Source organism: Epinephelus lanceolatus, chromosome 4 (assembly GCF_041903045.1).
Source record: "Epinephelus lanceolatus isolate andai-2023 chromosome 4, ASM4190304v1, whole genome shotgun sequence".
Taxonomy (NCBI): domain Eukaryota; kingdom Metazoa; phylum Chordata; class Actinopteri; order Perciformes; family Serranidae; genus Epinephelus; species Epinephelus lanceolatus.
In genome coordinates, this window is record NC_135737.1 from 38,029,201 (window position 1) to 38,056,035 (window position 26,835).

At 43.8% G+C, this 26,835-nt stretch overlaps 1 protein-coding gene across 4 annotated transcripts in view; it reads right to left on the reverse strand.

The window, feature by feature from the left end:
- The window catches only part of ets1 (v-ets avian erythroblastosis virus E26 oncogene homolog 1), a 38,442-nt gene extending 12,100 nt beyond the window's left edge, over positions 1 to 26,342 (reverse strand). Inside the window, exons 1-4 of one of the 4 annotated variants that reach the window (XM_033631731.2) lie at positions 26,218 to 26,342; positions 24,711 to 24,812; positions 21,074 to 21,221; positions 157 to 276 (exon numbers count right to left, since the gene is read on the reverse strand). In XM_033631731.2, the coding sequence (XP_033487622.1) occupies positions 157 to 276; positions 21,074 to 21,221; positions 24,711 to 24,779 (337 nt within the window). In that variant the 5' untranslated portion in view covers positions 24,780 to 24,812; positions 26,218 to 26,342. Of the gene's footprint in view, positions 1 to 156; positions 277 to 12,128; positions 12,482 to 21,073; positions 21,222 to 24,710; positions 24,813 to 26,217 lie in introns of those variants that run through there. The other 3 variants (XM_033631728.2, XM_033631729.2, XM_033631733.2) reach the window with 3 other exon arrangements.
- Between the last annotated feature and the right edge of the window lie 493 nt (positions 26,343 to 26,835).

Here is a 26,835-nt window from a genome sequence, read left to right on the forward strand (position 1 = left end):
GCAGGCTATAATGTGAAGTGATCTAATGAGTGTGCATGCCTGACATGTGAGACTGTGAGGTGTTTTCTAGGGCTCATGCTTTCCTGATAAGATTTCCTTTTCCCAATGAAAATGTTAACAGGGGTTAATAAGAATACAAGCAGCTGACAGTCTTACCTTTGGGAATACCCAGCCGCTGCTGTTCCTTCGTGAAGCCACTGAAGGTGGCCTTCAGAGCCTGGGACATCATCTCTTTACTTCCTGGAGTTAGCAAGGGCACATCTCCACACTCCGGATCTGCCGATCACAAATGACAAAGACCATTGATTATGATGCTACTTTGAGAAGTATCAATATCTATTTCATTTGGGATTGCAATTACTAATATGCTAATATTATATACTGCTTTAATTGGTATTGACAACCTGAGCTACGGCAATGCATCCTGTATTGTATTTCATGCTGATAAAGCTTACTGAATGGAAAATTAAATTGAGACAGAGAAGGGGGCGGGAAAGACGGACTTGTGAATGTGGTTCAGTTAGATATTCACACAGACACACACATATGCCCCCTACCCCACACACACACACACACACACACACACACACACAAACAAAATCAACAGTTGTATCTGACCGTGATCAACAACATGGCTCAACAATTACATCCCGTCTAGACAGTCACTGTCTCCGCATCAGATCCAATCTATTTAAACAGGAGCTGTCACACTGCTGGATCTGAACTGCTTACAAATGGAGGTAACACTGCACGTGCACTACTATTGCATTATGAGACACGTGTGCAGGTTTCACTAACCTGAGTAGCACCCATAGAGTTTCATGCACTGAGTGGGGACGGTTCAGAATATGTCACACATGTGGCTTTCAACTCCTTTTTTGTATGTTTTGTTTTGTTTTTATTACAATTGAGTACAGTTTCTGGTATTCCAGGCAGGGTCCTATACGGCAAATCCCACTAGCCTGGCACTCTGCATTAAAATAAACACACAAGTTTATTTGCAAATACTACAAACACTAACCGCTGCCCCACACACACATCCTGGGTGGGAGAGCAGTGCCTGGTGCCCATCAGTGACACCGTGACCCCTGCTAGCCCTCCTACCATGTTGCCCTTACACAGTGGGCCTACTGTCACCGGACCGAGCATGGGGTCAAACATTCTGAGAGGTCAAGGGTCGAGGGATGAGGTGATGATGTCACCGCGGCTGCTGGCGGGTGGCTAGGAGAGTTGGGGGTGGGCTGTCTCAAGGGTCTCAGTCACACACTAGACTTACTGTTCTCTGCTCACAGCCAGTGGGCACCCAGTTCTGAACAGAGCTCCCTTTGATGGCTTTAAACAGTGCCTGATGACTCGCACTGATCTAATTAGATTGACCAAGCTGCAGAAGTGTGGGATGAGGGGGCAAAGCAGGGGAAATGATAAGGGGAGAAGGGGAAAGACCCCGGGGCCACTAACACTAGAATAGACTAAAAACTAATCTGGCCTAGACTCAACAAATGACTTGTAGATCATAAAAAGGGCCCTTATAGGAATCCAATTAACTGACATGCCTTTATCATTCATTCTACAAAGCGCCCACACTCATTTGCACAACAAAGACAGACATATATCATGATCTGTTAGAGTCTGCAGCATGACATAAAAGCATTATCTTATCTAATCAATTTGGGGGGGTAAAGTGCGTGAGGCAAAACTTGAACATCTTGGGGCGTTAAGGTGCACATAAAATCAAGAGTTCAATCGGACTTTGATTTTTACAGCATGTCTTTCCCTTTAGCTCATCCCTCTTGTCTGTCTCTGTTGCGCGTCAATTAAAACCATTAAAAACCAGATCACAAAAGGCATGTCCCGAAGGCAAAACCATGATAAAGGAAAAGTTGTGTCACTCCTCTCACAGCGCCACCATACGTCGGACCTAGATGTTCTGGCATCTCCACTGGCTTGGCGGTTATATCTGCCAGCAGTACACTGGGGCAACATACAGTTCACGCTTGTTTTCACCACTCGCTGACGTCTCGACCTCGTCTGGAATGCACAGCAGCTGTCCCTCCTTCGCCCATGTAACCAATGTCTGTCTGGCTGTTTGTAAAATTAGGTCTCCCAGTTTCTTTTTTCTCTCTTTGGCTCTTGTTTTTCCCTCTTTCTAAAGAAAGAAATCTCACAACCGGCCCAAGACAGAGGACAGACAAGAGCTCTTTGGTTCTTCATGTGATTCAATTAGGCCTATAATAATATATTGCTCTCTGTTACACTGGTGAACAAACAGAAAGTTGTTCATTCAAGTTGGAAGAAGAGGCAAGGTAGAAGAGCTGAGAATAAACATTGTTTTACAGGCTCACATAAGACCTCAGTTTAACTATTGTCAGACGCAGTTCGCACATCAAAATAAACTGTGCAGTTTCACAATGAAAGTAAGACCTGAGCGAGCTGTCTTTGTATACAAGTTGCCCCTGACAGAAGGGTTGACTAGGCCTCTGCTGAGCTCATTTCTCTTTTAAGTAGTGTTGGTAGTGCAAAAACGTACATGTTGCAAACGGCTGCAAACTGAGATGGGACTGGGGCTCAGACAGTCTGCGCTTTGATGTGAAGGCAGGGGCGAAATGTGGCAGTTTATTTAAGCTGGATCGAGTGGAGTTTGTCTGCACTTTCGAACCGCTTACGCCCCTCCCTCTCCATCGCTTTTATCAACCCGGCCCCAGCCTGCGCTTGCCCACACAGACTTGAATCCACTTTAGCACTAAATCCTCCATCAAAGACATTCAACACCATCGTGCATGAGAACTACCATTAGGCACTCTAAGGAGAGAAATATGTGAACCATGATTATAGAGCAAATTAAAATGTGAACTGCAATTTGTGTGATTTCTATTGTGTTTTATTTTGATTACTCATTTCTCCTATAAAATGAGTCTGAAGTGGGTTTTTGTTTACCATGTTGCAACAATTCAAAGCACAACAAATATCTTCTAAGTTTAGACTGGTCACAGTGCAACAATCTACAAAGACAAACTGCACTTTCAACAAAACCTTCCTAGTAGGATGTTGTTATATCTAGGCACGTTGCAGTGTTGCATTTTTGTGAATTGAAATCTCAAAGACATGAAGCAGAGGGCACAGCAAGGCTGAAAGGCAAACAAAAGACCTAAAAGTGCAATGATAATAGCACAGCCTCCATGGTGAGTGATCCATATGAAAGTTATCTGCGGCAGAGCTAATGTACAGTGTGCATCCATTAGCGAAAGAGAGGCAAGCTTGGATCTAGCCAATCTCTAGTAAATGATGAAGTCCTGATAGGATTTCAATGCCTGCGAGTCCCATTAGATACAGAATGGTCAGTGTGTATTGAGAGTTAGAGCATCCACAAGTCATCACTTTCCACATTAGACGGTGTGGGTCTGTCCGCAAAATGAGTCCCATCCACTTAGCTCACGAAATGTGGGAGTGGGTGTAAATCACAGGCAACATTATGGCATTTCGCTAACAAGAGTAAAAAGAGTGTCTGGGGTGAAAAGTATGAAATGAAACCAATTTCTGCTAATGATGTAGAAGGAACAATAAGTCCATCTATTCTAAGATTTACTGATGAAGTGAGACTGATGTTTAGTCTGCATGTACAGTAAAAGGTATTGATTAGCCACTCAGCGCTTGCCATGATATGAGTAATGGACAGGCTGCAGAGTGCGACGACCAGATTTCCTCCCAAGGGATTCTCACTGACAGACTGTGCACCTTCACTGGCCTGCCCCTACGACCAAGCCCCCAACCTTAGATGGAGGTTCTGTTCGGCACCTTAGGCTGTTAAACTGACTCTCACATGAACACACATACACACACATGAACTAAATTAGCAGCCTTCTTCGCCTGTGCGCCAGAGCGTGGGCGTGAAATTGGGATTCTTGCGAGTGGGGCCAAAGTCTATGGGGCTGGAACAAGCAAGGCTGGGCAGGGCAGGGCAGGGGAAGATAACAAGGGAGCATCCCGGGTGGGTGAGGGGTGACTGAGTTGGGGGGGGGGGGGTGAGTCACCAGCCTGTAATATGAACCCATCACAGGACAAGAGAACCAGGGGTGGGCACGGCGGGGAGAGAGAGGGAGACAGAAGAATGAATGGGAGGTCTCATAATGCTCCCTCTCTTCTCCTTGTCTCTGGAGTGACATCACAGTGGGATCAGTGCCATCTCCAGCCTCTGGCGGAGACTTGCTTCATTCATAAAGCCTGGGCTGCTGCCTCCTCTCAGAATGATGCAACGATACAAGCAAAGCAGGCAACCAGACCCAACAAATAATGGACAATATGCTTTCCATCATGCGATTGAGCTATAAATAGCCCTATAGAGTTTATCCAGTGAGTGGGTGTGTGTTGGCGTGAGGAAAAGAGAGTCGTCAGTGATTTAAAAAAAAAAATAGGATGACATCAAAAAGGCTATTCAGGGCTGAGCTTTTTAAATGTTAAACACTTTAGGGTCAAATGGTCATTTATTTATATGAGTATCAAAGCATCATGTCTCCCTCTCTATGCCCCTCTGTGGCAGAGTGTATGGTGGGCTTTATTTAAATCAGCAAAAGAGTCCATTTCCTGTGGCTAAGTTGCCACTTCCTGTGGGAAGTGAGGTGAGCTGTGGGTTCAGGTGAGGGTCATACCCTTCCTGAATATTCCAACATGCATACAGGTACATGTCAGTGGGGTCATGACACAGTGCAGAGAAAAAGGGAGGAAGTCTTGGCTACTTGCCAAGGGCTTATAATCGTCTCTTTAAGGCAGACCAGTCTACCCACAGCAGACCAGAGGTGACAGTAGTATCTGAGAGAGCCTTTGATGGAGATCCGTATCTGAACCCCTGGTCTGAGAATGCAGGGTCATAAACCCGACTAACATGAAGGGGGCCCATTCAGCACCACGGGGTGATAAAGTGGTGGCTGAGGGCTGCAGTGGAGCAAGAGGAGGAGGACGGGGTGGCAGTCTGGTTTTGAGAGGGCCGCTTGTTCAGCCAGCCGCCCCGCTGTTTAGATTTCCATCCCAATGCCAGGGACCAGAAATAGATGAGTAGGCCTGGCTCAAGCCAAACTGAAGAAGCCAGACCCGACCTAGACCCAAGCCTACTGCAGCACAGGACAGTGTTAACTGCAAGAGATCCAATGCACAAACCAGTACCATCCCATCATCACAGACAACAGTGCTGAAACACTAGTTTTATTCTTAGGTCTCCACCACTGGCTTCTGGCTGCCCTCCTGAAGCACAAGCCTGTGGTGGTGTAAAGCAGCTGTACGGGACGAGGCCACTACTGCTGACATCTGTCTTTGGCCATGAAGCTAGAGTTGTCCAGGATCATCACCACCACAGACATACTGGCTACTGAAGCAGACAATAAGTGAGACTAATACCCCATAGCTGCCTTGCCGTCTTTCTTTCCTCCACTCCCTCCATCTCTGAAATCATATTAGCTTGTGATGTAAAAGTGCATTAACTCTACTGTTTATGCCAAAGTCTCAGTGCTTGATATGACATTACCTCCGAGTTTGAAATGATACGCGCCATCGCCAACAGACGCTAAACATATTTTTGCTAAAAGCTTGATGGAAATTCTCTCCTTTCGAGAAGAACGAGGGAAACAGAGACGAGGCGCTTTCAGCAGGATTTGGCTCCATGTTGCTTATTTAACTGCCTACAAGCCTTGTTGCTCTGTGATCTTTAACAGTGAGAAAAGGCCTGTTTTTTTGGGTATGCTTCAAGTATTAATGGTTGAGCAACAGTAATGTATTTCTTACAACAGCCCATTGCACAACTTTCAAGTTCTCTATTACTTTGAGGATAATATTGGGGGAAAAACCCAGCATGCACTAAAGCACTACACAAACAGAAGCAATCTGACAAATCTCACACAACTTGCAGGTTTTCCATGACCTCCATACATGTTAAATATTTATAATGAAAGTACTACTTAGTCCAAAAGGATTTGACTGTTTTGTTTTATCCACCAGTGTTAGGCATGGTGGCGAGAAAAGGGAACTGACAGGCAAGCACAGCATTGGAGAGTGCAGGTGGTGCTAGCTTAGCTGTATCCAGGCTAGCTGCCTCCCAGGCTCCGTCCCTGTTGTAAACACACAGGGGATGCTCTGGGGGAACTGTTTAGGCGTTAAACCAAACACACGACATATCTGACAAACAGTTTACTCTCTGTGTTGCATTTTTTCCACAAAACATTATGCCTTCCCCCATTTTTAGTCCAAACTGATACATTCCACAACCAGGTTCCTGATCTAAGTGTGAATTATGTGGCACAGCCACACATTCACGCACACACACCGATGGAATTGTTCGCCATTCAACCGTTCTTTTGTGCAACGCATACACATGGAGGTCTTGTAGTGGCTGGATTTGATTATATAATCAAACATATATAAGCGCTTGTTGCTTGTTTGAAGGCAAGCTATGGGCAACAGATGGATACTTGATAAATAAATTCCCCCCAGACCGCAGTGTTTTCATGTTGCGTGCCTCACATTCCACCTCTGTTTTACAATCGCTAATGTGCTTCTCACAGCTTTCTTGTTTTCCTCTAATGCGACCAAAAATGACTTGTGGTCTGAGTGGCAAAATGGTTTCAGCTCAAGATGATGAATTATCCTTCTATTTTAGGCTCAGCGTAGGCTCCATAGCTAATAGAAGCATAAAACATCAAACATTTGGCAACATCTCCTCCTTCTTTATCTTTTTTTAAGATATGGGTGTTGTTTTTCATGACGCTGTGAAGCACCTCAGCTTTGGCTGACTTGGCTGCTTAAAAAAATGTTAACTGCGGTTTGATAACTGGAAAGTTACAACTCAGTGTTTTGCAATAGGAGATGGAAGTGATTTCAAATGCATGCGCATATCATCGCAGATGTGTAAACTCATGATCACCTTGTGTTCTTTATCTGCCTCTCTCAGTTTCTCTTTCTTTCACTCAGGCACACACTCACACAAACATAAGCACGCACAGACAGACCGTGACTCACTCCATCAAAGAATGACTGGACTTCAGGGGATATCGTGCTGCTTCAACTGACAATGTGACTGGTCATGATGAAAGCAGTGACCATATCTTGTAAAATTCCTGCTCAGTGACTCAAAATTTGTCATAGCTATTCTGTAACTATGTGTAGAACAAAGATGTTATGGGCAACAAACAGAGCACCTCTAATGAGCATTTCTGTGAAGCCAAAAGATCATTTTCCACCAACACAATGGCATTTCTGAAACCGACTGCTGCCAAAGTCAAGTTCTCATTATGTTCTGAATATGTGGGCCTACAGCAGATGTTGTCAGAAAGGGCAACTCACTTCAGTGTGTAAAACATGTAGATACGAGGGAGCTCAGGCTAGGCAGACAATGGAATCCAGCTGCTTCTACTCTCATAGTTAAACTCCAGAGGCAGTCTAAAAACTTACACAGAGTCCCATTCCTCGACCTCCTCCATGGCTGCCAGAACACATGTGCCTCCCATTTGACTGCGTCACTGAGGCCCAGCTCATCATGAGCGCCACTGAGTCGCACCTACACAGCAAAGCCAGCCACCCACGCAAACACACCCTGTTTTATCTTCCTTTGCTTTGGCAGGCCAATCAATCAATACAGGTCTGATGCTGTAGGTCTGATACACACAAAGTCTGCGGCTGTGCCCCATTTGTTCACCTGATTACAAAAGCAGCACGCAACGCATGCTGACTCCAAAAACAGGTGGTGTGCAGCAAACGCAGACAAAACAGAAAACAAGGGAAGAAAATCTGGAACATACACTGAACAAAATGAGTGACATGGCCTCGTTGAGGACAGCTGAACATCCGTGGTGAAAAAAAAACCTGCTGCCTTTCAGGACAGTAGACTGATTCTCAAAGCAGGCGTGTTTCTAAACCAGCTCAGTTTCCATCCCATTATAGGAAACACAGCTCCTAAATGTGGAACCATAAAACAGAAACAGCAACAGAGCAAGAGGACAAAAAAAGTTCTAAAGCATTCAGGACAATGTTGAGATGCGTGGGAGGTTGTGGAACCATTTTGAGGCAGCTTCAGGCCAATTCGGGTTCACAGCCAGACTGGTAATGTAGGCCTGTGGTGGCAGAAACCAGTAAGCGAGCCAAGCAGACGCACAGTCGGACAGCCAGTGGCGTGTGGTGCAGCAGGCGTCTATTGCCATGACTCAGGGATTACAAGCAAGGAATGACTGGTGATGGTACAAAGTGCACTCCCCAGGAACTCACTACACACCACATCAAGGTGTCGTGAGAGAAACCCATGTGGCTAACAGAAAGACACTGGAAACAGAGGAAGAAAGGGAAAGGAGGGGGAGGAACACTTGAGGAGGAATTGTGCGAGTGGGCGGGTAGATGATTGAAAAAGAGTTGTCTGTTACGAAAAAAGCTTGCTAATGCCTTACTTCCCCAGCCAAGGAACATATTTTCCTTTGTTTTGGTTGTTGGCTTTTTGTGGAATGCAAGTAAAACGAGAAGCTGTTGAAGACTGATCGCGAGGAGAAGTGCTCCAATCATTCTGATCTCTAAATCTTGTTTAGCTTAACAAGGACTATTCTCAACCATCATATCGGCCACACCTTGGAAGGCCTTTCTTCTTCCATCCCTCAAACACCCACCCCCTCTCTCTTACACACACATACACCATATGCTTACTATTTAGCAGAATGCTGTATCTGGTGCTAACACGCCTTGCTTTATGACTAAGCTTTATAAGCAAAGATTAAGGCGTGTAGTCACCAGGGAAGCGTCGAGATAGGACCCACACAGTATAATGGTTTTATGTTTATATGGGCAACACAGCAGATGACAGGCTGAATGAAGGAGCAATGAATGAAATGCCGACCGAACAGAAGGAGGGGGGGTAACTGGATGTAACAAAGTGGCATCACTGAGAAACGCGGGAAAGAAAGAAAAACAAGGTCATTGTGGAAACTCACAGCTACTTCATAGGTATCCGCCCAGTCTGATGACATCTCTGACCAGCACAGGGACACCCATTGAGCAAGCTGGTATCAGTTACCTTCTAGGCACAGACATGGCCTGGTCAAACACTAACTAATGACATTTGGGTGTTGAAGAGAACACTGGACTTACTAATCAAATTTTGATCCTGCTAACCATATCGTCCTCAGTTTGACACGGCACACATCAGATGAAAAAACGGACCGGTCTGCTCTGTTTGGCCCGATTCATTGACAGACCACATCAAGAGAAGCCTGGATCACCCAAACAGTGTTTGCACAGCTGCCAGGCAGCCACGCACACTCAAACATTGGCATATATTACACTGCGCTACTGAAGGAGTGCTGACACAAACACACCGAAGCAAAAACCTTAGGCTTATGTAACACCCTCTGTTCTGACAAATGCTGCCCCTCTCCACACCCTACCAACATGGGAGGCACCTTGGAAAAAAATAAAAAAATCAGTGAAGCTTTGAAGAGTCATCCGTGTGGCATGGCCTGTATGCATAGTGCATGTAGCGGGCGCTGAAAGGAGATGCCTTATAAGGGCTCTTAAAAGAAGCACCAGGCACGCCAGTTATAACAAACAGCAGAGTTTTTGATCAGATAAAAAGTGAGCCTCCCACTCAAGCTCCCACTATGCCTCTATGCATGCCACCCAGCAGGGCATGCTCACAAACATGCCTGTCAGTCAGTGAACCCTGACACTTCAGGCCTGATGAACAGTGAGAGAAAGCAAAAGGGGGACGACTCACTCAAGTCCAAAGCGGACAAATCTTTCTATTGTAAATGATTGACAACTCTCAGGAATATTAAATCTTGAGTACTACTTGGGTAACCTCAGAGCAATGTTACATGAGTATACCTTGACACTCAAAAAGAACTTAAGCTACACAAGAGCACTTGGACTTTCATGTATGTATTTCACAATCAAACACCTTCCCGGTTGAGCAATGCCCTCACTATCTTTCAGAACTCGTTTCTGTGGAACTGACAGTCTTGTTATGGCTACATGACGTCTTCAATAATAAGCTATCATAGTCTGGGTTACATAGAAGTAAGTATGCTGTGTCAGGAATTGACTACTATTACTGAACAGAGGAATAAAAGCTTTGTGGAACTTTAGATGTCTTGTTTGGGTGCACCTCTGACCCTGGCACAGTGTGAGTTTAAAAGGAATTATCTCCACTGGAGGGAGAGAGATGGAGGACAGGCCTTGGGTAAGCTGAGACCGGCAGCACTTCCATTGCAAAGGAAAACAAACAATATAGCAAGGTGGGTAGAAGCCACTTAAGCTGGTTAGTGGGGTATGTATGTATGTACATTATGTGGTTGCAGGTGTCTGGAGAAAGAAAAAAAAAAAAAAAGACTGTTGTTACCACGATGCAATAGCTCTGAGCTTGCTTGTGAAAAGCCGAGCAGCCATGCCCATTGGGACAGCTGCTGCTTTCTCAAATCCAACAAATCAATAAATGCATTCTGGCTTTGTATGTAGCACTTGTGTCTGTAAGCAAAGAGTCTGTCGTGGGCCTTTACATGCTTGCAACGCTGAACATCACTGTTGTGTCTTGTTAAGATCAGGAGCAGCCTTGGACAGTGGTAGTACTCTTATCTCGTAGGCATGGTAATAACAAGGAGTGAACAGAACAGCGTGTCTGTGTGTGCGTGAGAGAGAGCGAGGTGGAGAAAAGATGTGTTTGTATGAAGTTGTGAGCTGCTCCTTGGCAGTCTCAGCCTGACCCAAGTGCACCCAAGTAAGGGTAAGCGGGAGCGAGCATTGCGAAACGGTTTTGCAAGATAGCGCTACGCTTTGGCAACTTAACTGCAGCTGTCAGCACTTTTCTTGTGAGTTTGTGAGATGTGTATGAGGGAATCTACGCTCTGCAGGTACTGACAGCGAGGGGAAGGTGGTTAATGTGGTGAGTCACAGCCCCTTAGTGGGTCAACACATGCAATTAGTATTAAATTTCCATGATGCACCAGTGCTGCTTGCTGCTCTAAGAACAGGCTCAATGCCACCTGAGCTGCAAAAGCACAGGGGATTTGTTAATGTGAAAAGCTGCTAAATGCAAATCACCCAAACATGCCACCATGTGTAACACCACTCTGTGCAAAAGCAAAAAAAAAAAAAAGAAGAAGAAGTGAAACCACACAAACGTTTAAACCCAAACACAGCTCACAGTTGTGGGCTTCCCTGTACGTGCCCTGGACTACCCCTGGAGCAAGCCAAGTCTTCCAGGCAGCGGGGTCAGAGAGGCAAGCCTCAGCACTGCAGATTCATCACCTCAGCCTGCCTCTCCTTCCCTCTGGAAAGTCAGTTTCAACCACCGCAGAAGGGGGGGGGGGGGGGGTACAGAAGGAGGGGAGGGGAGGGGGAGGTAGAGAGGAGACAGTGGGGTTGGTGGGGAGGGCAGTGATTAGGCACTACTGCCTGTCTCCCATGCCGGCTGGGCAGAGTGCCCTGGCTCTCCCATTATGGCATTGAATATAGGGTTAGAGATGGGTGTTTAGATGGGAGAGAGGGAGAGATGGAGAAAGATCCCCAGTGAGATCAAAGCAGGAAGAAATCAAAACTACAAAGCATGTACAGATAGTCAATTGAGCAACACACCTCCTGAGCAGAATATGACCAAACTTAACTCACCCAAGTGTGTAAGGGTACATGTCAAAACAAAGCTGACTTTGTGAAAGTATGCCACTGGAAAACATTATATACATATATGTTGTGTGACAATTTATTCTTCCTGTCTACTTTTGTGATGTGTCTACAAATATATAAAAAATAACTTTTCCATATTGTCCCCTTGTTTCACACACACACATCATCATATGTTAATTATGAAGGCACGCCGGTGTGATTCATTCAACAAAAATACGAAACACACACCGGTTGTATAGACTGTAGCCTCTGGCGTGATTGCAATGTTCTCAAGTGTTGCGTGTTGTCCAATATTGAGCAACCAGCAGCGTCTTCACACTGAAATACGTTCAGGACGTTGTGTCCCTCTGAGCGCATCTTATTACCGAGAATTCTCACTATCAACATCAACGTAATCTGCCAGCAGCCGGTTGCGTTACAAGGAAACATTCAGGAGTAATGTTAGTCTCGTGTTAACTGTCAAGCGCTCACAGAAGAGTTGTATTACTCACCGTCCATCTTTTCAGCCTTTATGATTGTTAACGTCGGTTTCATATCGACAGCTGCCGTCATGATCATCAGATCAGCGTGTCTTAAAAACGCCGCGTCCCCTCTTTTATTCTAACAGCTCCAAAAAAACACAATATACGGGAAAATCTTCTCTTCCTTTGGCGCGCCGGTAAATTATTATTTATTACCTCTGCCCTCACACTGAAATGAGATTCAGTTTCTCTCACTCCTAACTTATCTTTTCTCTTTCCCTATCTCCCTCTTCGGTACATGTACACACACTCCCTCTTTTCCTCGTTCTTTCTTACTCGCTCACACACTCACTCACTTCTTCCTCTCTATCTCTGGCTATGGGCGTTGCATTGCAAGAGCTGGAGTGCGACGACAGCTGAAGGGGGCGGTGTTTGGGGCTGACTTGCCAGTTGATTCACAATTCAATTACAATGCCCCTAACACACACACTCACACACACTCACACACGCACGCACACACTACTACCACCTCCCCCGTGTCTCTGTGAGAACCTACCAAGACCCCTTCACGTCATCAGACGCAGTTAGGAGTCTTCATGTTCCCGCAAATTACTCCCGTTTTACTGGGATGAGAAACCCTCTGGAGCTGTGAGAGCTGCTGAGAAGCCTGATAAAGAGCTGTAGTAGCCTAATGCTCAACCATATCACTTCCCAAAATAATAAATTCATGAGAAAAATTAAACAGGTTTTTAAAATACCATTAAATTATATAACACTCAATGAACTGTACTGAAATGTTACAAGCATAACTACATGGGACAAAAACAGCATGGTGACCATTTTAGGAGCAGTATATTGATTCATTAAGCTAAGAAACAAATGTATCTTTCTTTCAAGGCTGTCTTTAGATCTTAAAACAGCTACATACAGTTTAGCTGTAGTGTATGTGTGCAGAACTGTTCACTAAAAGGGAGCTAAAAGGAGAGTCCAGCCTGTCTGTGTCCTATATTCTGCAGGACCAGGCTCCCTCATAACTTGTAACTCACCCTCATAAACACCTCAGAGTATTTCCTGTTCACCTCGTACTGATCAATAAAAAGCAACATGTCTTTTTCTTTCTTTACACAGTTGCATCAGGTATCAGTGTGTCTTCACAAATAGGTACAAAATTACATGGAAACTATAGGTATAGAGTATATGGTTTAAAAATAGTTTAGTTGTGCGGATACAAAATCAATCAAAGTGTGTCTGCTGTCACAAAGACCCTCGATGAAAATTCAATTTGAACAGGACAAACTGTCCGTTCTATTTTTCAGTTTGCATTGTTTTTTTTTATACTTTTGTACTTTCTTATCTACAATAATCAGGAACAATGGCCATGCCTGACTGGAAATTGAATCAAGAATTTGTTCTGCCACTGGAAAAGAACAAAGACAAGAGAAAGATTGGGCTTTTTACCCACAGTAAGGCTCCACTCGGAGCAAACCACTGCCATTAGGGAACACCTCCCATGGCAACGGAGAGAGTAATAACAAATTATAAACGTGATTCTCACACTAGTTCCTCTGGAACCTGCTGCTTTTAAACAAATGCAAGAAAATTGAGCTCCGGCAAGAAGTACTGAAGGGATGGTAAGGTCTTTTGTTCATCAATGAAACAATGTAAATGGTTTTTCTCTAAAGCATTAGCCCTCTTTTCCCATACATCCAACCACATCATGAGCAATCTTGTTAGAGTGAGTCATATGGCGCAACCTACTATGCACATCGATACAATACTTTTGCATGTACTGTACGCATGCATGTATGGAGGCTGGGGAGCCAGGGATATTGATCACACATGGATTTTTCAACCGGTGGTACTTCGCCGGCTCCATTAGCAGCCTCGGATCAGGTTTCATTGGCCTGATAGGAGCCTCGTCTGGGAAGAGTGCTGGTGGGTTCTGCGGTGAGAGGAGTTGCCTCACCAGGGGCAGAGTAGAGGGGGGTGATGGAGGAGAAGAATGGAAGGGGGAACAGTACCTCTCACTTCATCTCAGTCACTCAGTCAGTCTCTCTTTGACTGGATCTCTTTGTTTTCTGTTAATGAAGTCCCTCGTATCTGTTCTTAAAAGGACAGCCCGGGTCGCTGGTGCCTGAGGGCAGCCATTAGGGGTTTAATGGTGTTGCTGACTAATATCTGGGCTGGCGTCACTTTGCCCATTTCAGTTTGGGGTTTTCTTCTGCCGGTCTTTACTTCTTTGTATCCAATATTTTTAGTACTATAATAAAACATTTATTTATTTTTACTAATTCATTTTATGATAAAAACTGAACTATAAAAGTAAAATTGTACTTGTAAGAGGGCAGTTGTTTCTAGGAAACGTGAATATTTCTGTTCTTGTATCTTAGAACACTGTGTTACTGATCTGTCTCTCAGAGCAATGACCATTTCTATTACCCTTACACAGCCTGGTGTGCAATGACCTTGAAGACAAACACATTTTCATGAACAGGACACTGACATGAGGAAAATGGTTTCCATTAGAAAAAACAGAAAGAAATGCTAAACATTCAGTTAATCTTAATCAAGATCTCCATATCAACTGTGGAACTGCTTGTGTCAAAGTTTTGCACAATACAAACGCAACAAAACAACTATTGTTGAAACAAACTACGTAATTTCCTATTTAGACAAAGAGATTGTTAATTGTCTTGCACTCATAAAACAACCACACAGCGTGTGTACCAGTACTCTCGAGGAGATATGTCCCAGATCAAACAAGTTTTGCCTTCAGTGTCTCTTCTCTTCACGTGGTAAATGCTGTTGCCATGGTTTTGACAGTTAGCTGGCTTCACTCATTTTGCATTGCAGCATAGCACCCCTAGCTAAAGCAGCCTCCCCTCTCCTGCTCGCTGTCTGTGTCTCGCTGGCACATCTGTGTTGTCTGCCCGTCTATAATCCCTCAATGTAACCGTTGCACCTGCTACTTTTCTCAGAGTTAACTGAAAGGTTATTCGATTTAGAGCAATCCATACAGCTGTCAAGTGATATTTGTCTTTGATGTCGGTGCCCTCACAGCAGGAGCACAAGAGTATTTAGATTTCAACACTATACTTTTCTTTCACTTTTACAAACATAAAATCTGAAATAATGACTTGACTACGTATAAAATGTTTCAGACAATGGATGTGGCCTGACAGGTTTGGTATGTTGTGTGAATAGACGGCATTAAGCGTGTAATCAATCAGTCACTCATTTACAGACACTTAAGCGCACACACAGAGGGGTGATGGACACACACACACACACACACACACACACACATACACACAGAGCAGACAGTAAAACAGTGGGGTCCTTGTGGCCTCTGTCTAGCAGCTCAGTCTCAGCTCTATCTGCGGTGAATGCTGTCTGAGGTGCCACAGGCTGGATGCACTCCTGCTGAGATCAGAGGGTTAGCTGGGACAGAAGTGGTGTATCCCTGTGTGTGTGCTCATGCATGTGTACTGTACTTGTGTGCATCTTTCTCTTGCGCCTCGCATTCCGAAGTGTCTTCTGAGACCGCGTGTGTGCGAGTGTGTCAGCGAGTGCATGTGTCTACGTGTGTGCGCTCTGCTAAATTGTGTGCATGTAAGTGCACTGGGAAAGTAGCAGGGCCTCCCTGAACAAAGGCTCAGCTCTTTTCTGAACAATTAGCTTCGCTAAAAAGGACATCTCTTCCTCCATTAGCAGCACCACGTGCCCCCCATCACTCCATTGTGCAGATAATTCAATTATCCCCACCCCCCTCCGAGTCTCTCTGCCTCCCAGACCTCCCTCTTCTCGTCTCGCCCTCCCTCCTCTCTGTTACCACCATGCTCTCAGATAAAGCTCCACTAGTGCCTGAAGCTGAGGCAAAAATATGCCAGTCTGTGGTTTTAAATTCATCTCTCGTTGAACAAATAATATTTATACATTATAATAAGTAGGAACGATGGTGATCTGGCTGTGATAATACAGCTGCTGGTTGTTGTAGTTTGTTAATTGTTGAATAAATGTTCTTTATATTAAGTGATAATAGAGAAGGATTTTCCTTTACCTATGTTAGGATGGACTCAGTTCTACTATGAACGCACATTACGAGACACAGCAAGAGGTATTCACTCTTACCATTACCGGTGTACACTCATTGTAGTTAACAGTGTGTGAATATTGCTAAGTTCATGATATAAACATTAAACAATAGGAGGTCTCTCTTAGGATTCATTAAAGCGCCACCTTTCCTGATGAGCTGGCATCTGTTGCATCATCAGCCATCAGTGATTGCAGGCGTTTCAGAACTGCATGTTCTCCAACTGAAGTGGTTTGTAATTAGTCACCACACTATTGAGAGGAACTTACCACAATAATATTTCCTAGAAATAAAACTCGTAGAACTCCGGGAAAGGGAAGTTTAACAGTCGGGTATTTGGCTGATAGTTTAAAACAGAGCGTCTTTGAAAATCTTTAAAAAAGCTAACGAGAGAGTAAGAGGTGTATCTTCAAGCAGGGCACATAGCCAGTAGCTTATAGTGAGGGAAAATATCCAGACATTTCTTAAGGTCAAATGCATTTATTTCAAAAAACACTCAAATAAATGGCTCATCAAAAGGATAAGTATATTCACCAGATATCATTCACTGAGATTGTTTCTTTTTTTAGTTCAGCAAAGCAGCACTTTGAGTTATGAGTTAGAAATTCCAGAGTGACTCTACTGTAAATGCCCGATTTCAATGCACAATGCAACCACTTCTCAGAAGCCTGATGTGGAAACCCAAATAGTTCAGATTTCTAAAAATACTTCAAAACCCACAAATGTACGGTGTAGTTGTAACAGATTACCTCTTTCCGCTGTTTATTGACTAACACCTCTTGCCTCAGAACTATCATCACACTTTGCAGTTTAAATCTAGGACCATGGCGGTGGTGTAGCCCATTCCTCCACAGTTGTCTGTCGCTTTTCCGTGTTTCCACTCTTGTTTTGTTTTATTGTTGGAGGGGGAAGTGTGCGCCGGCCTGATTAGCATCACTGTTTCCTCCTTTCCCATAACCCCCCAGACCCCCGCAGGCTGCCTGTTTACTTTTAGAAATAAAAAATGGGCCTGCGCCCGTGAGGACGTGCCCCTCATCAGAGGCAAAACCCCACGACTCCCCCCCTCAAGGCTCCAGATCTTTCTCCCCACCCCTTGTCTCCTCCTCTCCCACCAACCCCAGTCCCAGTCCTGTGACTTATCCCTCTCCTTATCCGTCTTCTCTCCTCAAACTGTATTCCGCCCACTCTCCTTTGCTTTCCACCCCGTTCCCCTCCTCTTCCAAATGTCCAGCTGTCAAATCACATCAAATAAAACACAGGCCAATGGTCCCTGAGTGCCAGATCACAGCTGTGTCTGCGTGTACTAAATGGGAGGGCATGTTTAAATGTACAGTGAACTCATGAGTGCTGGGAGTGGATGTGTGTGAGTGTGTGAGAGCGTGTGTATGTGTGTGTATCTGTGTTGTGTTTGTGCGTGCGTATGTGCCTGCTTTACTGAATGAGAGGATGCTGTAATACAATACACACCAGAGTGCAGGGTGTGAATTTAATGAATGAATATGTGGAGTGTGCATCACTGCAGGATGTTGGTGGAGTGCGTATGCATGTGTGTGATATCTGCGCCCGGATTTCAATGAGATCGCACAGTCACTCCTTTTTTTCCCACACACACACACACACACACACACACACACAAATAGTGAATTTCCACAATGATGGGAGTTTACAGCAGACCCTGTGGTGTGAGTGTTGGATAGTGAAGAGTAGAGCTGGTTTAGTGTAAACATCACCATGGCATGGCTGTTGTCAGGAAGCAGTGTGTGTGACATTGGGCTCTGGGCCAAACATGCGATGGTCCCGTAACATCCAACATCCCCGCCTCACATCTGCTCTGTTCTCTTTCTTTCTCACACTAACACATTTCATTTTAACAACACCCAATCCATTCTCCAAGAAGTGACTTGAGTTGTAAAATCCAATGTAACATATTCACTATAAAAGTTAAATAAACTATATCAACATATATACAGATGAAAGTGGATTTTAGCTTGTGAAATAGCTGGGAATGTTGTCAGCTAACTGACTTGTGGTACTTAACAAAGTAACTGGTTTTCTAATTATGTGGTTATCACCTTTTAAATATTGCGCTAATATATGATGTTGAAATGGCTGACAAATCTTGTTAGAATTTTAATTTCGGTCTACTTTCACTGAAAACTAAGAGTGGCTATAATAAGCATCTATATGTAAGTAATGGAAGGGCGAAGATTTCATTTCAACATTGGGAGAGAGGAGACAAATGAAACTGGAGGATTGGGGCTCATCCCCCTGGAAATTTTGAGCTTCAAAAATTCACTTTCCTGCACTCTGGTGAGTTTTTGTGGACCATTTTTTGCCTTTTTTTACATCAATTTATCAATTGAAGATGGAAATGCTTTTAATGTTGTCCCTCCTACTTTCACGTTTATATTTTGGGGAGGGGAGGTTGTTCTCAATAACAAGGAAGACTTACCACCTGAATCTAATCTGCAGCTCCCCTCCAATTTACAAAGCTTTATAGCTGATTTTAAGATCCTGATTTAGCTTTCTGGCCCACAACTTTACTGTTTAGGTTCATTCTCACTGCTCTCATAGTGACATTTTTGCTCACAGCAGATAGCTGTTGTCAGTGAAAACGCACTAAAAGCCTACTGTATACTACCCATTCAGCAGTAAACAGCAGGTAGACTCCTTTAGAAACTAGCTGGTGAGCACAGCTGAGCATTTAGCAGCCAAAGACACAGATATTTTCCCCAGGAGTTGGTGGAGACCAAAAACAAAGCTAAAACAGGGTGAATATTTGACTCACACCACGCCCCCAGGAGGTGCATCAGGCTTTGAAGCCAATTTATGTAGTGGACTGCAGCCACTCAGCTCGCGACAGTCTACGGACGTTTTTCCATGCCCCACTGAGCAACTTTCATAGACATAAATGGGGACCTGCCCTGAGCTCTGTATCCAGTTCTCTTTATACATCCATGATGTACACAAGTCTTTTGAAGTTGAAACACAACTTCAAAAGAGAAACTACTGGATGTGTAAATGAGAAACTGTTTGCTAAGAAGTTTACAGTATCGATTAGTATTAAGGCAGTATCAAGGCGATCACATGTCAATGTTGTGTTCATAACTGGTTTCCACTGCCCCCAGGTGGCCAAAAAAATCAGTTATGGCAGCTTTAAGGGAAAGAGTACGATCAGTTTGTATTTACACATATTTGTTTTCATGAATGCACTGCTGCTGATGACAGTTTTACCTTTACACACCTAAATCAAACAGAGTAAACTTAAAAAGGGTGCCCTACAAGTCATTATATTCCATTACATGCCAACAAATCTTCAGTTGATTGAAATACATGCTTCCTGGTTGGTTAAATAAAACACTTGTTCACTTTTAATTAATGAGCAAATAATTATAATTAAAAACTGGTACAACCTCAGTGGTTAGAAAAATGACTGGTGCGCACATGTGACTTCAAAGTAGAAATCTCCGAGGTGCCAAATCACTTAAACAGCAGGGGGAAGTTGAAATAGTTTGTGCCTCCATTCCTAATTATATACAAATTGAATGAGCGTTCTGAAATTGCAAGTGCAATATATTCAAGGGGAAGCCGTGTTTTCAGTTTGACAGATATGAGTCAAAGCAACGGCTGCAGGGTGTGCAGGGTGTGGAGACTGTGTCAGAGGTTATTTGGCTGCTTTTAAAATTAGCACAGACTCATAATGCCATATACTGGTTGCACAAAAACCTCAGAGGCTCTTTAAGACACTACCAACAAGGGCTAAATGACTCTAAGAACATCTCCAGGTGGCGAGAATGCTCTTAGACCTGTGGTCTGCATAGTGTAGGACTTAGGAGGAGGATGAGAAAAAAAAAGGTCAAGGCTCGGTCATTTTTTTCCACTCAGCAATGTTTATGTCAACGGTTTAGCGCTGGGAGCAATGAAGTGAAGGCTCCAAAGGAGTGTGTCTCTGGCAACAAACATCAGCAAATCCCATCAAATCCTGACTCCCTCACACACACACACAAACACACACACACACACACACACACACACACACACACATATGCACACCCAGGCCCCCTCCACCTCTCCAGAGACCAAACCAGAGGCTTGGGAAAAAGATGGCCGCCCTTTGGCCCCCTGTCTTGCCCCCTGCATCCAGCTCAGGGAGGTGACGGAAGAAAGCTTGTGCCCCCCAGCACCCCTACCCTACTCCCGTGGCGTGCGTCCCAGTCCGCCAGCATCAATCACTTTTGAGGACGAGAAGAGGCCAAAGTCAAACACAGGCAAATGCTCTGGAAAGAATGTTCCAGTTTAAAATAAAACCCATATAAAAAAAGAGAGAAAGGAAAAAATAGAAAGAGAGGATTGGAAGAAGAAGAATGCAGAGCATTTGTTTGTCTCCAGGAAAAAAGAGGGAATGACACAGAGAGAAAAAGTGAATAGAGGGGTGAATCTGGTAAAGGCATTGCCCTCGGGGTTAGCATCTTCAACATCCCTTGCGCAGTGGAAGCAGGGCAACAGGCCAAGTCGACACCACGTGTGTGTGTTTGTTCTAGCAAACGAAATGAGCAAGTTTCGATGTGTGCGTCAACATTGCAGACATGAATGCAAGAGTGTGAATGATTGCCCATTTAAAATCCAGTTAACACAAAGTCTTTTGTTTGCTCTAAGCTGTGTTTTCACAATGGACTACTGACTATTTTTTAACCATTATTTATTGAGGCACGTACAGTACAAGTAAAAAAGAAGCCAGGTGTGTTCTTTTATTATAGATTAACACTTAAAAATCTTTATAGATATATCTGTAACTATTAACTATGAATGAATGTGCATTTTGCCTCGTCTTCCAGTACCTCACACCATATTTAAGGTCAGATTGTCTGTGTCCATTTCTTACCTGCAGGGCACAAGTCGTGTCCGTTGGGCACCTCCTGCAGGGGTATGTCCTGGATGTAAAGAGGCTGTGATGGGTAGTACTGCTGCTGAGGGTGAACCACACCTGGGAGGTGGGTCTGAGGGCCCACTGCCACCCCGCCACTATGCCTCTAGAGACAAAAAACACACAGTAAGGTTTAGCGACAATGCAGTGAGGTGCATGAATAGATACTGTATATTATTACACAGTTTATTTACCTCTATTTGCTTGGTTTTATCTGCGTAACAGTGCTGTTGAAGAGCAGTTTTGCACACCTCATAGATGTGAAAGTGACAAAACAAAGACTTGAATGCGGACCTGAATTCAAGCTGGGAAAATCTATGCTTCAAATAGCTTGAATAAAGCTGAATCTCAGTTCCAGTGCAACTTGCTTGAGTTTTTACTGTTCTGAAAACAAATCAGCATGTGTTTTCACGTCACAAATAAGTTTTATCTGTTTACACAGAAAAACATTTATTTACGTACAAAGATTAAGCTGAAAAACTTTTTTTTTCCCCCATTGTTTTCCTGCACAGATAACCCTCGTGGCTAAATTTGACTCATTTCGTTTATCTTTGCCGTGTTGATTTATCCCGCTTATCAGAGCAGCGTTCACGTAAGAGGTCCACCAAAAGGGAAGTCTAAAGTCAGCACTTGACAGGGGAGCCAGGAGAGATATGAAATTCTATAAGGATATGAGAGATAGTGGGGAGGAAGATAGCCCCTTGGTCATTTTAAGCATATCAAAGCCTTTATGTGGCAAAAAAACAAAAAAACTCAATAGATATTGTTGGACCTTTCTGTGTGAAAGTGATGTGAACAGGGGATTGGCATGTTTCTCACAAGAGTGTGTCTAACTAGTTGTAAAGTGCTTTTTCTAACTAGAGTGATGTATTATCCTCATGTGTGTACCCACTGTGTAATCTGCATTTATTTGATCATTTCACAAAAGTCATTTAAAGAGCAATAATTCATTCTCACTGAAAGCAATGCTTCAGTCAGTCCCGTCAACGTATCCTCCACTAAGAGGTACGTTAGACTGTCATATGCTATACATCATATGTGTAACTGAGAGACTGGCTGACAGAGTGACTGCTGATCTGATAAGCAGCCCCATTTTAAGCACTGCAGCATTTATCAGTAGCCGGCTAGCTTTATGGATGGCAAACATGACCAGAGGATCGTGGAGGCCAGTTTATGAGGTTCTTTAGAGGTCTGCGTGGGACGCTGCCTTCTCCTATCAATCCCGTCAGTACGGGGGGAAAGTTAGATAGGCATGGAGGGAGACCCACGGATGATTTATGGATTAGACAGAGAGACTGACATAGATAACAGCGGAGATAGCAGTGACACCATAACACTATTTGATCAGTTCAACTGTAAGTTTTGATGCAGAGGCTGTTCTTATAATTTGAAAAAATGAGCAGGGACAGTTAGCGACAACCTAAAGAGCCTTGAATGTTTTTTTTCAATTTGAACTAATAGTATGAATACTGTCCATAAATAAGCATTTGCAGTATAAATCAGCTAGATATTTGAATCATATTAACATTAAACTTTGACCTTCATCTTGGGCAAATAGTGTCATTTATTTATTCTATTTTATCGGCATGCTTTTTCTTGTTGTTGTTGTTTGTTCATTTCTAACCTCGACTGCGACAGTGAAAAAAGCAAAATACAGACAACAGCATGGCCTTAAATGCCACTGAGGCTTTAAGTGACACCACACACAAAAGTATTTGTGAATTGAGTGTGCATAAAAAAAGAAACATAAAATGGAATATGAAACCATTTTTAATTCTGACGTTTGTGACTCACTGATCTCATGCCACGTTGCATGAATTTAGAGTATTCATTCATTGTCTCGTGTTTATTTTAATGCCCCCTAATGGTTCTAAGACGGAAGTGCAGTGTCTACAGTTAGCGTACAGGTAAAAAAAAAATAGAAGGACAGGTGTGATTAATGATAATAATTACATCAGGGCTCTGAAGCGGCTCAGACTCACTATGAAACTGAGCTTTCTGTCGTTAGTTTTATGAGTGACACCTGTGCTTTTTCTGCGATGACAAAGTTAAATATCTGCCATAAAAAAAGGCCAGTGTAGTGTCTAAAATCACACTCTACTTACCATGTAGTGCAGTATATTTGCATGCTTAGTTTAGTGATGACGCAATATGATGATGATTCATAAATGTCAAATAATAATTTACTCCTACTTACGTTAAAGTAACCTACCGAGTGTCACTGTAGGAGATAATGAGTGAGCAAACTAAGGAGCGATAATGACCACAGTCTTAGTCACCTGCTGCCTCTCTTCGCACTGCACACCTATGAGGAGTGCTATGATGCTGTTTGTATTTATATTAGAACATTTTTAAGAGAAAAAACTAAACCAGAGGGTGGACAGTGTGTCATGCCAAACATGCATAACCAAGAGCGCTCTGCTAAAAATGTGTTGCTTATGTTACTTGTACTACAGTGGGGAAGCCTCACACTGTGTTGTATAATTTCTTATAAACAAAGATCACCTTAGTAGTGAAGTGGCTTCTGGCATTTTCTTCCTAATTGCTACCGCCTGCTTGGGAGCCTTGATTTTTCTCCCAGCGTTCTCTGCACACAGTCTTTGTGAAGCCTAACACACTGGCAATCACTAAAGTGTAAACACAGACAAGAAAACACACCAGGCCGTGCTGCCTTTTGCTGATAATTCATGTAAATTTAAGAGAATAGAGCTACCGAGGTGATCCGGGCTCACCTTTTGACCAAGTCTGCCCCAGTATACAGTAGTCTCAATTTCAAAGGCAAGCCCCAGCACCTGAGCCAATTAGGACCCAGAGAGCTGTATCCTTCTATGTTCTCTATCAGGCCAGGGTGGGGTTGCCATTTGCATATAACCTCAGTCTCTTATCCTAATATGCTGGCGCTCTGCATACAAATGGAGGCATTTATTTTGCCGCTCATTGGCCTTCACCCTTCAAATGCTCATCTGACAGGAATCCCAATGTTCCCGACTACCACTGTCTCTGACTCTGTATTCAGCTCTCTCATTTGGAAAGCGTTAAGAGCCTTGGTGTTCTTGCAAACAGACTGCTGCAAAGATCTGTCAGCTGAGAGAAATGTTATTCAGTGGGGATGGTCTGACTCCAATTTGATCAGTTAGTGGCAAGGTTGGAGGCCTACAGGTCATGATATTTACAATATTACTTGCTAAAGAGAAGTGCATCTTTGAGGCGGGGTGGTTGTGCAACACAGGGGAGTTCAAAAGGGCGATTTCACAGCCTTGACGAAAATTGTCTTGTTCAACAGTTCTGTTTCCTAACTTCGGACAAAATCATACGGAACAGCGTGTACAGATACAAGCACTATCAGTGCAACTCTGGTGGACTAAACTCAACAGGAAAATGTTCAGATAGAGCGTGCTCCTGCGAGGTGATGGAATCCAGAGTTGCTCACACACATACTGCTCATATGCTCCTGCATACATTCCTGCAGTGCAGCTAACACACACACACACACACACACACAGACACACACTCATTCCCTCACACTGCTGGCCGGCTGTGTGGCAGGTAGCTGAGGCAGCCCTAACACGGAGGTAATTTACGAGGGAGGTCTTACCATTGCGCCCAGACGGTCACAGGGGTGAAGGGCCGGGTAGGAAGAAACTGGATCCATGTAGTAACTCATCACTGACGCTGTGGACAGGAGAAGCAGGGCCTGCTGAAGGGATCAACACACAAACAGACGGGGCAGGGTGGACCCACCTATCTATCACAAGCTGTTTACACTTTGCATGCAAGTGTGTGGCATATGCTGTGCGTGTGTGTGTGGACATGTAGGTGCATGAGTGAGGAGAGAAAGAAGAGGGGAGAGAGACAGGGGTCAGAAAGAGAAAGGGGAGGGAGAGTGAGACATTTGAGCCGGGTTTTAATAACCTGCAACATCAGCTCCACAGTTTAGAAGGAAAACTGTGCTTTGGGGCTTTTTAAAAACACGTCACCCAAGACAATCTTTATCTGATTCAGGTTTTCGGGCTTACAGGAGTGTTTTGATGTATTTCTTTTAAATCAAAAACTGCTGATATTTATGAGGGGAAAAATGAGCTGAAGCAAATCCATCCATCCTGAGACTTGTCAACATTTCCATCTCGTCTCTCTCTCACCGTATCACTCCCCTCTCCTTATGCAAAAGAATCCCTGCCTCCTCCTCTCATCTGCCTCACCTCTTCCTCCTCCTCTTTCTCCTCCTCTTCTCCTTCCTCTTCCTCTCCTTCCTCCCCTCCTACACACTTTGCTTATCACTTAACATTGTTTACTTGGAGCAGCATCAACAAAAGAGACTGGAAACTGAGCTGAAGGATTACATTAGAGGAGGAATGGTGTATATGGGCAGTGGCATGTCCCATCCTCCTCACATTCATATGTTAAGCAATTTGGCATATCTAGCTTGTGGCAGCTGCTGACAGACTGAGGGGAGATGTGCCACTGCTCAATGCTTGCAGATGTTCATCAGCTCAAAACGATTCAGATGCTCTTGTTTCAGGGGGAAAAAAAGTCCCCATACACAAAGTGAATAATGTGCAAATCAGTTCTGTCATTCAAATGCATGCACTACCTTTAGGCTTTTACTTAAATGTCATTGATTTGGTGGAGGGGAAACAAAACAAGAAATCAATGCAACATAAAAGAGCAAAGCAATCAACTGTGCATTTTTTGCTACATAAATAGATTCTGCTTACACATTTTATATTTGGAGTGCTCCACTTGAAGGCAGCTTCAAGCCCACAAAGTGAGGAAACATGAAACAATATTGGGGTAAAGTTCATTTTTAAAAGAGATTAAAATGTACGTGCAACTTTGCTTTGCTTTTTGGGACGTTTTACGCGCGAATGCAAGGTCGCAAAAATAAGCAAGAGATGAAACAGGTCGAAAGCAGCGCATCTCAATTAAAAAAAAAAGCGCGCTGCACGCTTTATGAGAATTCCTGACGGGAGAAAGAGAAACTTTAAAGCCAACACTTTCACCCTGATGCATCAAAGAAGCGCCGAGCACCGATAATATCACACATCCTCTTATCATATTAGGTTTACAGTTCATTTTTTGGTACAATAAAACTTTGCACTTACCGACTGCGGTGTGAGAAGTTTCCTTTAAACTGGAAGCGCCTGGGCAGCTGAGTGTGACAGCTGAGCGGTGGACTGCAGAGATGCTGTACCTGCCTCGCAGCGAGTCCCGCAGAGGAAGGAATATTATGCACACTTTTAGTCCCTCCCTCAATCACACGGTGATCCTCTCCAAATTCTGCTCTCCTCTGTGTGTAGTCTTTGGACTTCACATGCAGCTGTGGTTCACATGCAGCCACAGCACAGGTGTAAGAGCTTGTGGTGGTCAATAATGGGTATGGTGTGACTAAACTTTTCCAGTCAAACATCCACTGTAATACTGTAATATTCCATAGTCATGTGGGTGAAGTAATTCAATATCAAGTCAGAAAGGAAGTTAAACAATGTAGTCAATAAGACAACTGGTGCGTCATTTTAGACTCATCATGACTTGAATTACCCAGATCTATATTCTCTCATTGTTTAATGGTTAATGTTTCAGTACAAATAGCCTGTTTAAATTGAAGCTAAATTTGATTTAAGTTTGATTATTTGTTTGCTTGTTTTCCACTGACATAACGCCAGAAGTCTTACTGGGAAAAATAGCAGGAAAGAGGCAGGAAAACATCACAAGCAGAAGGG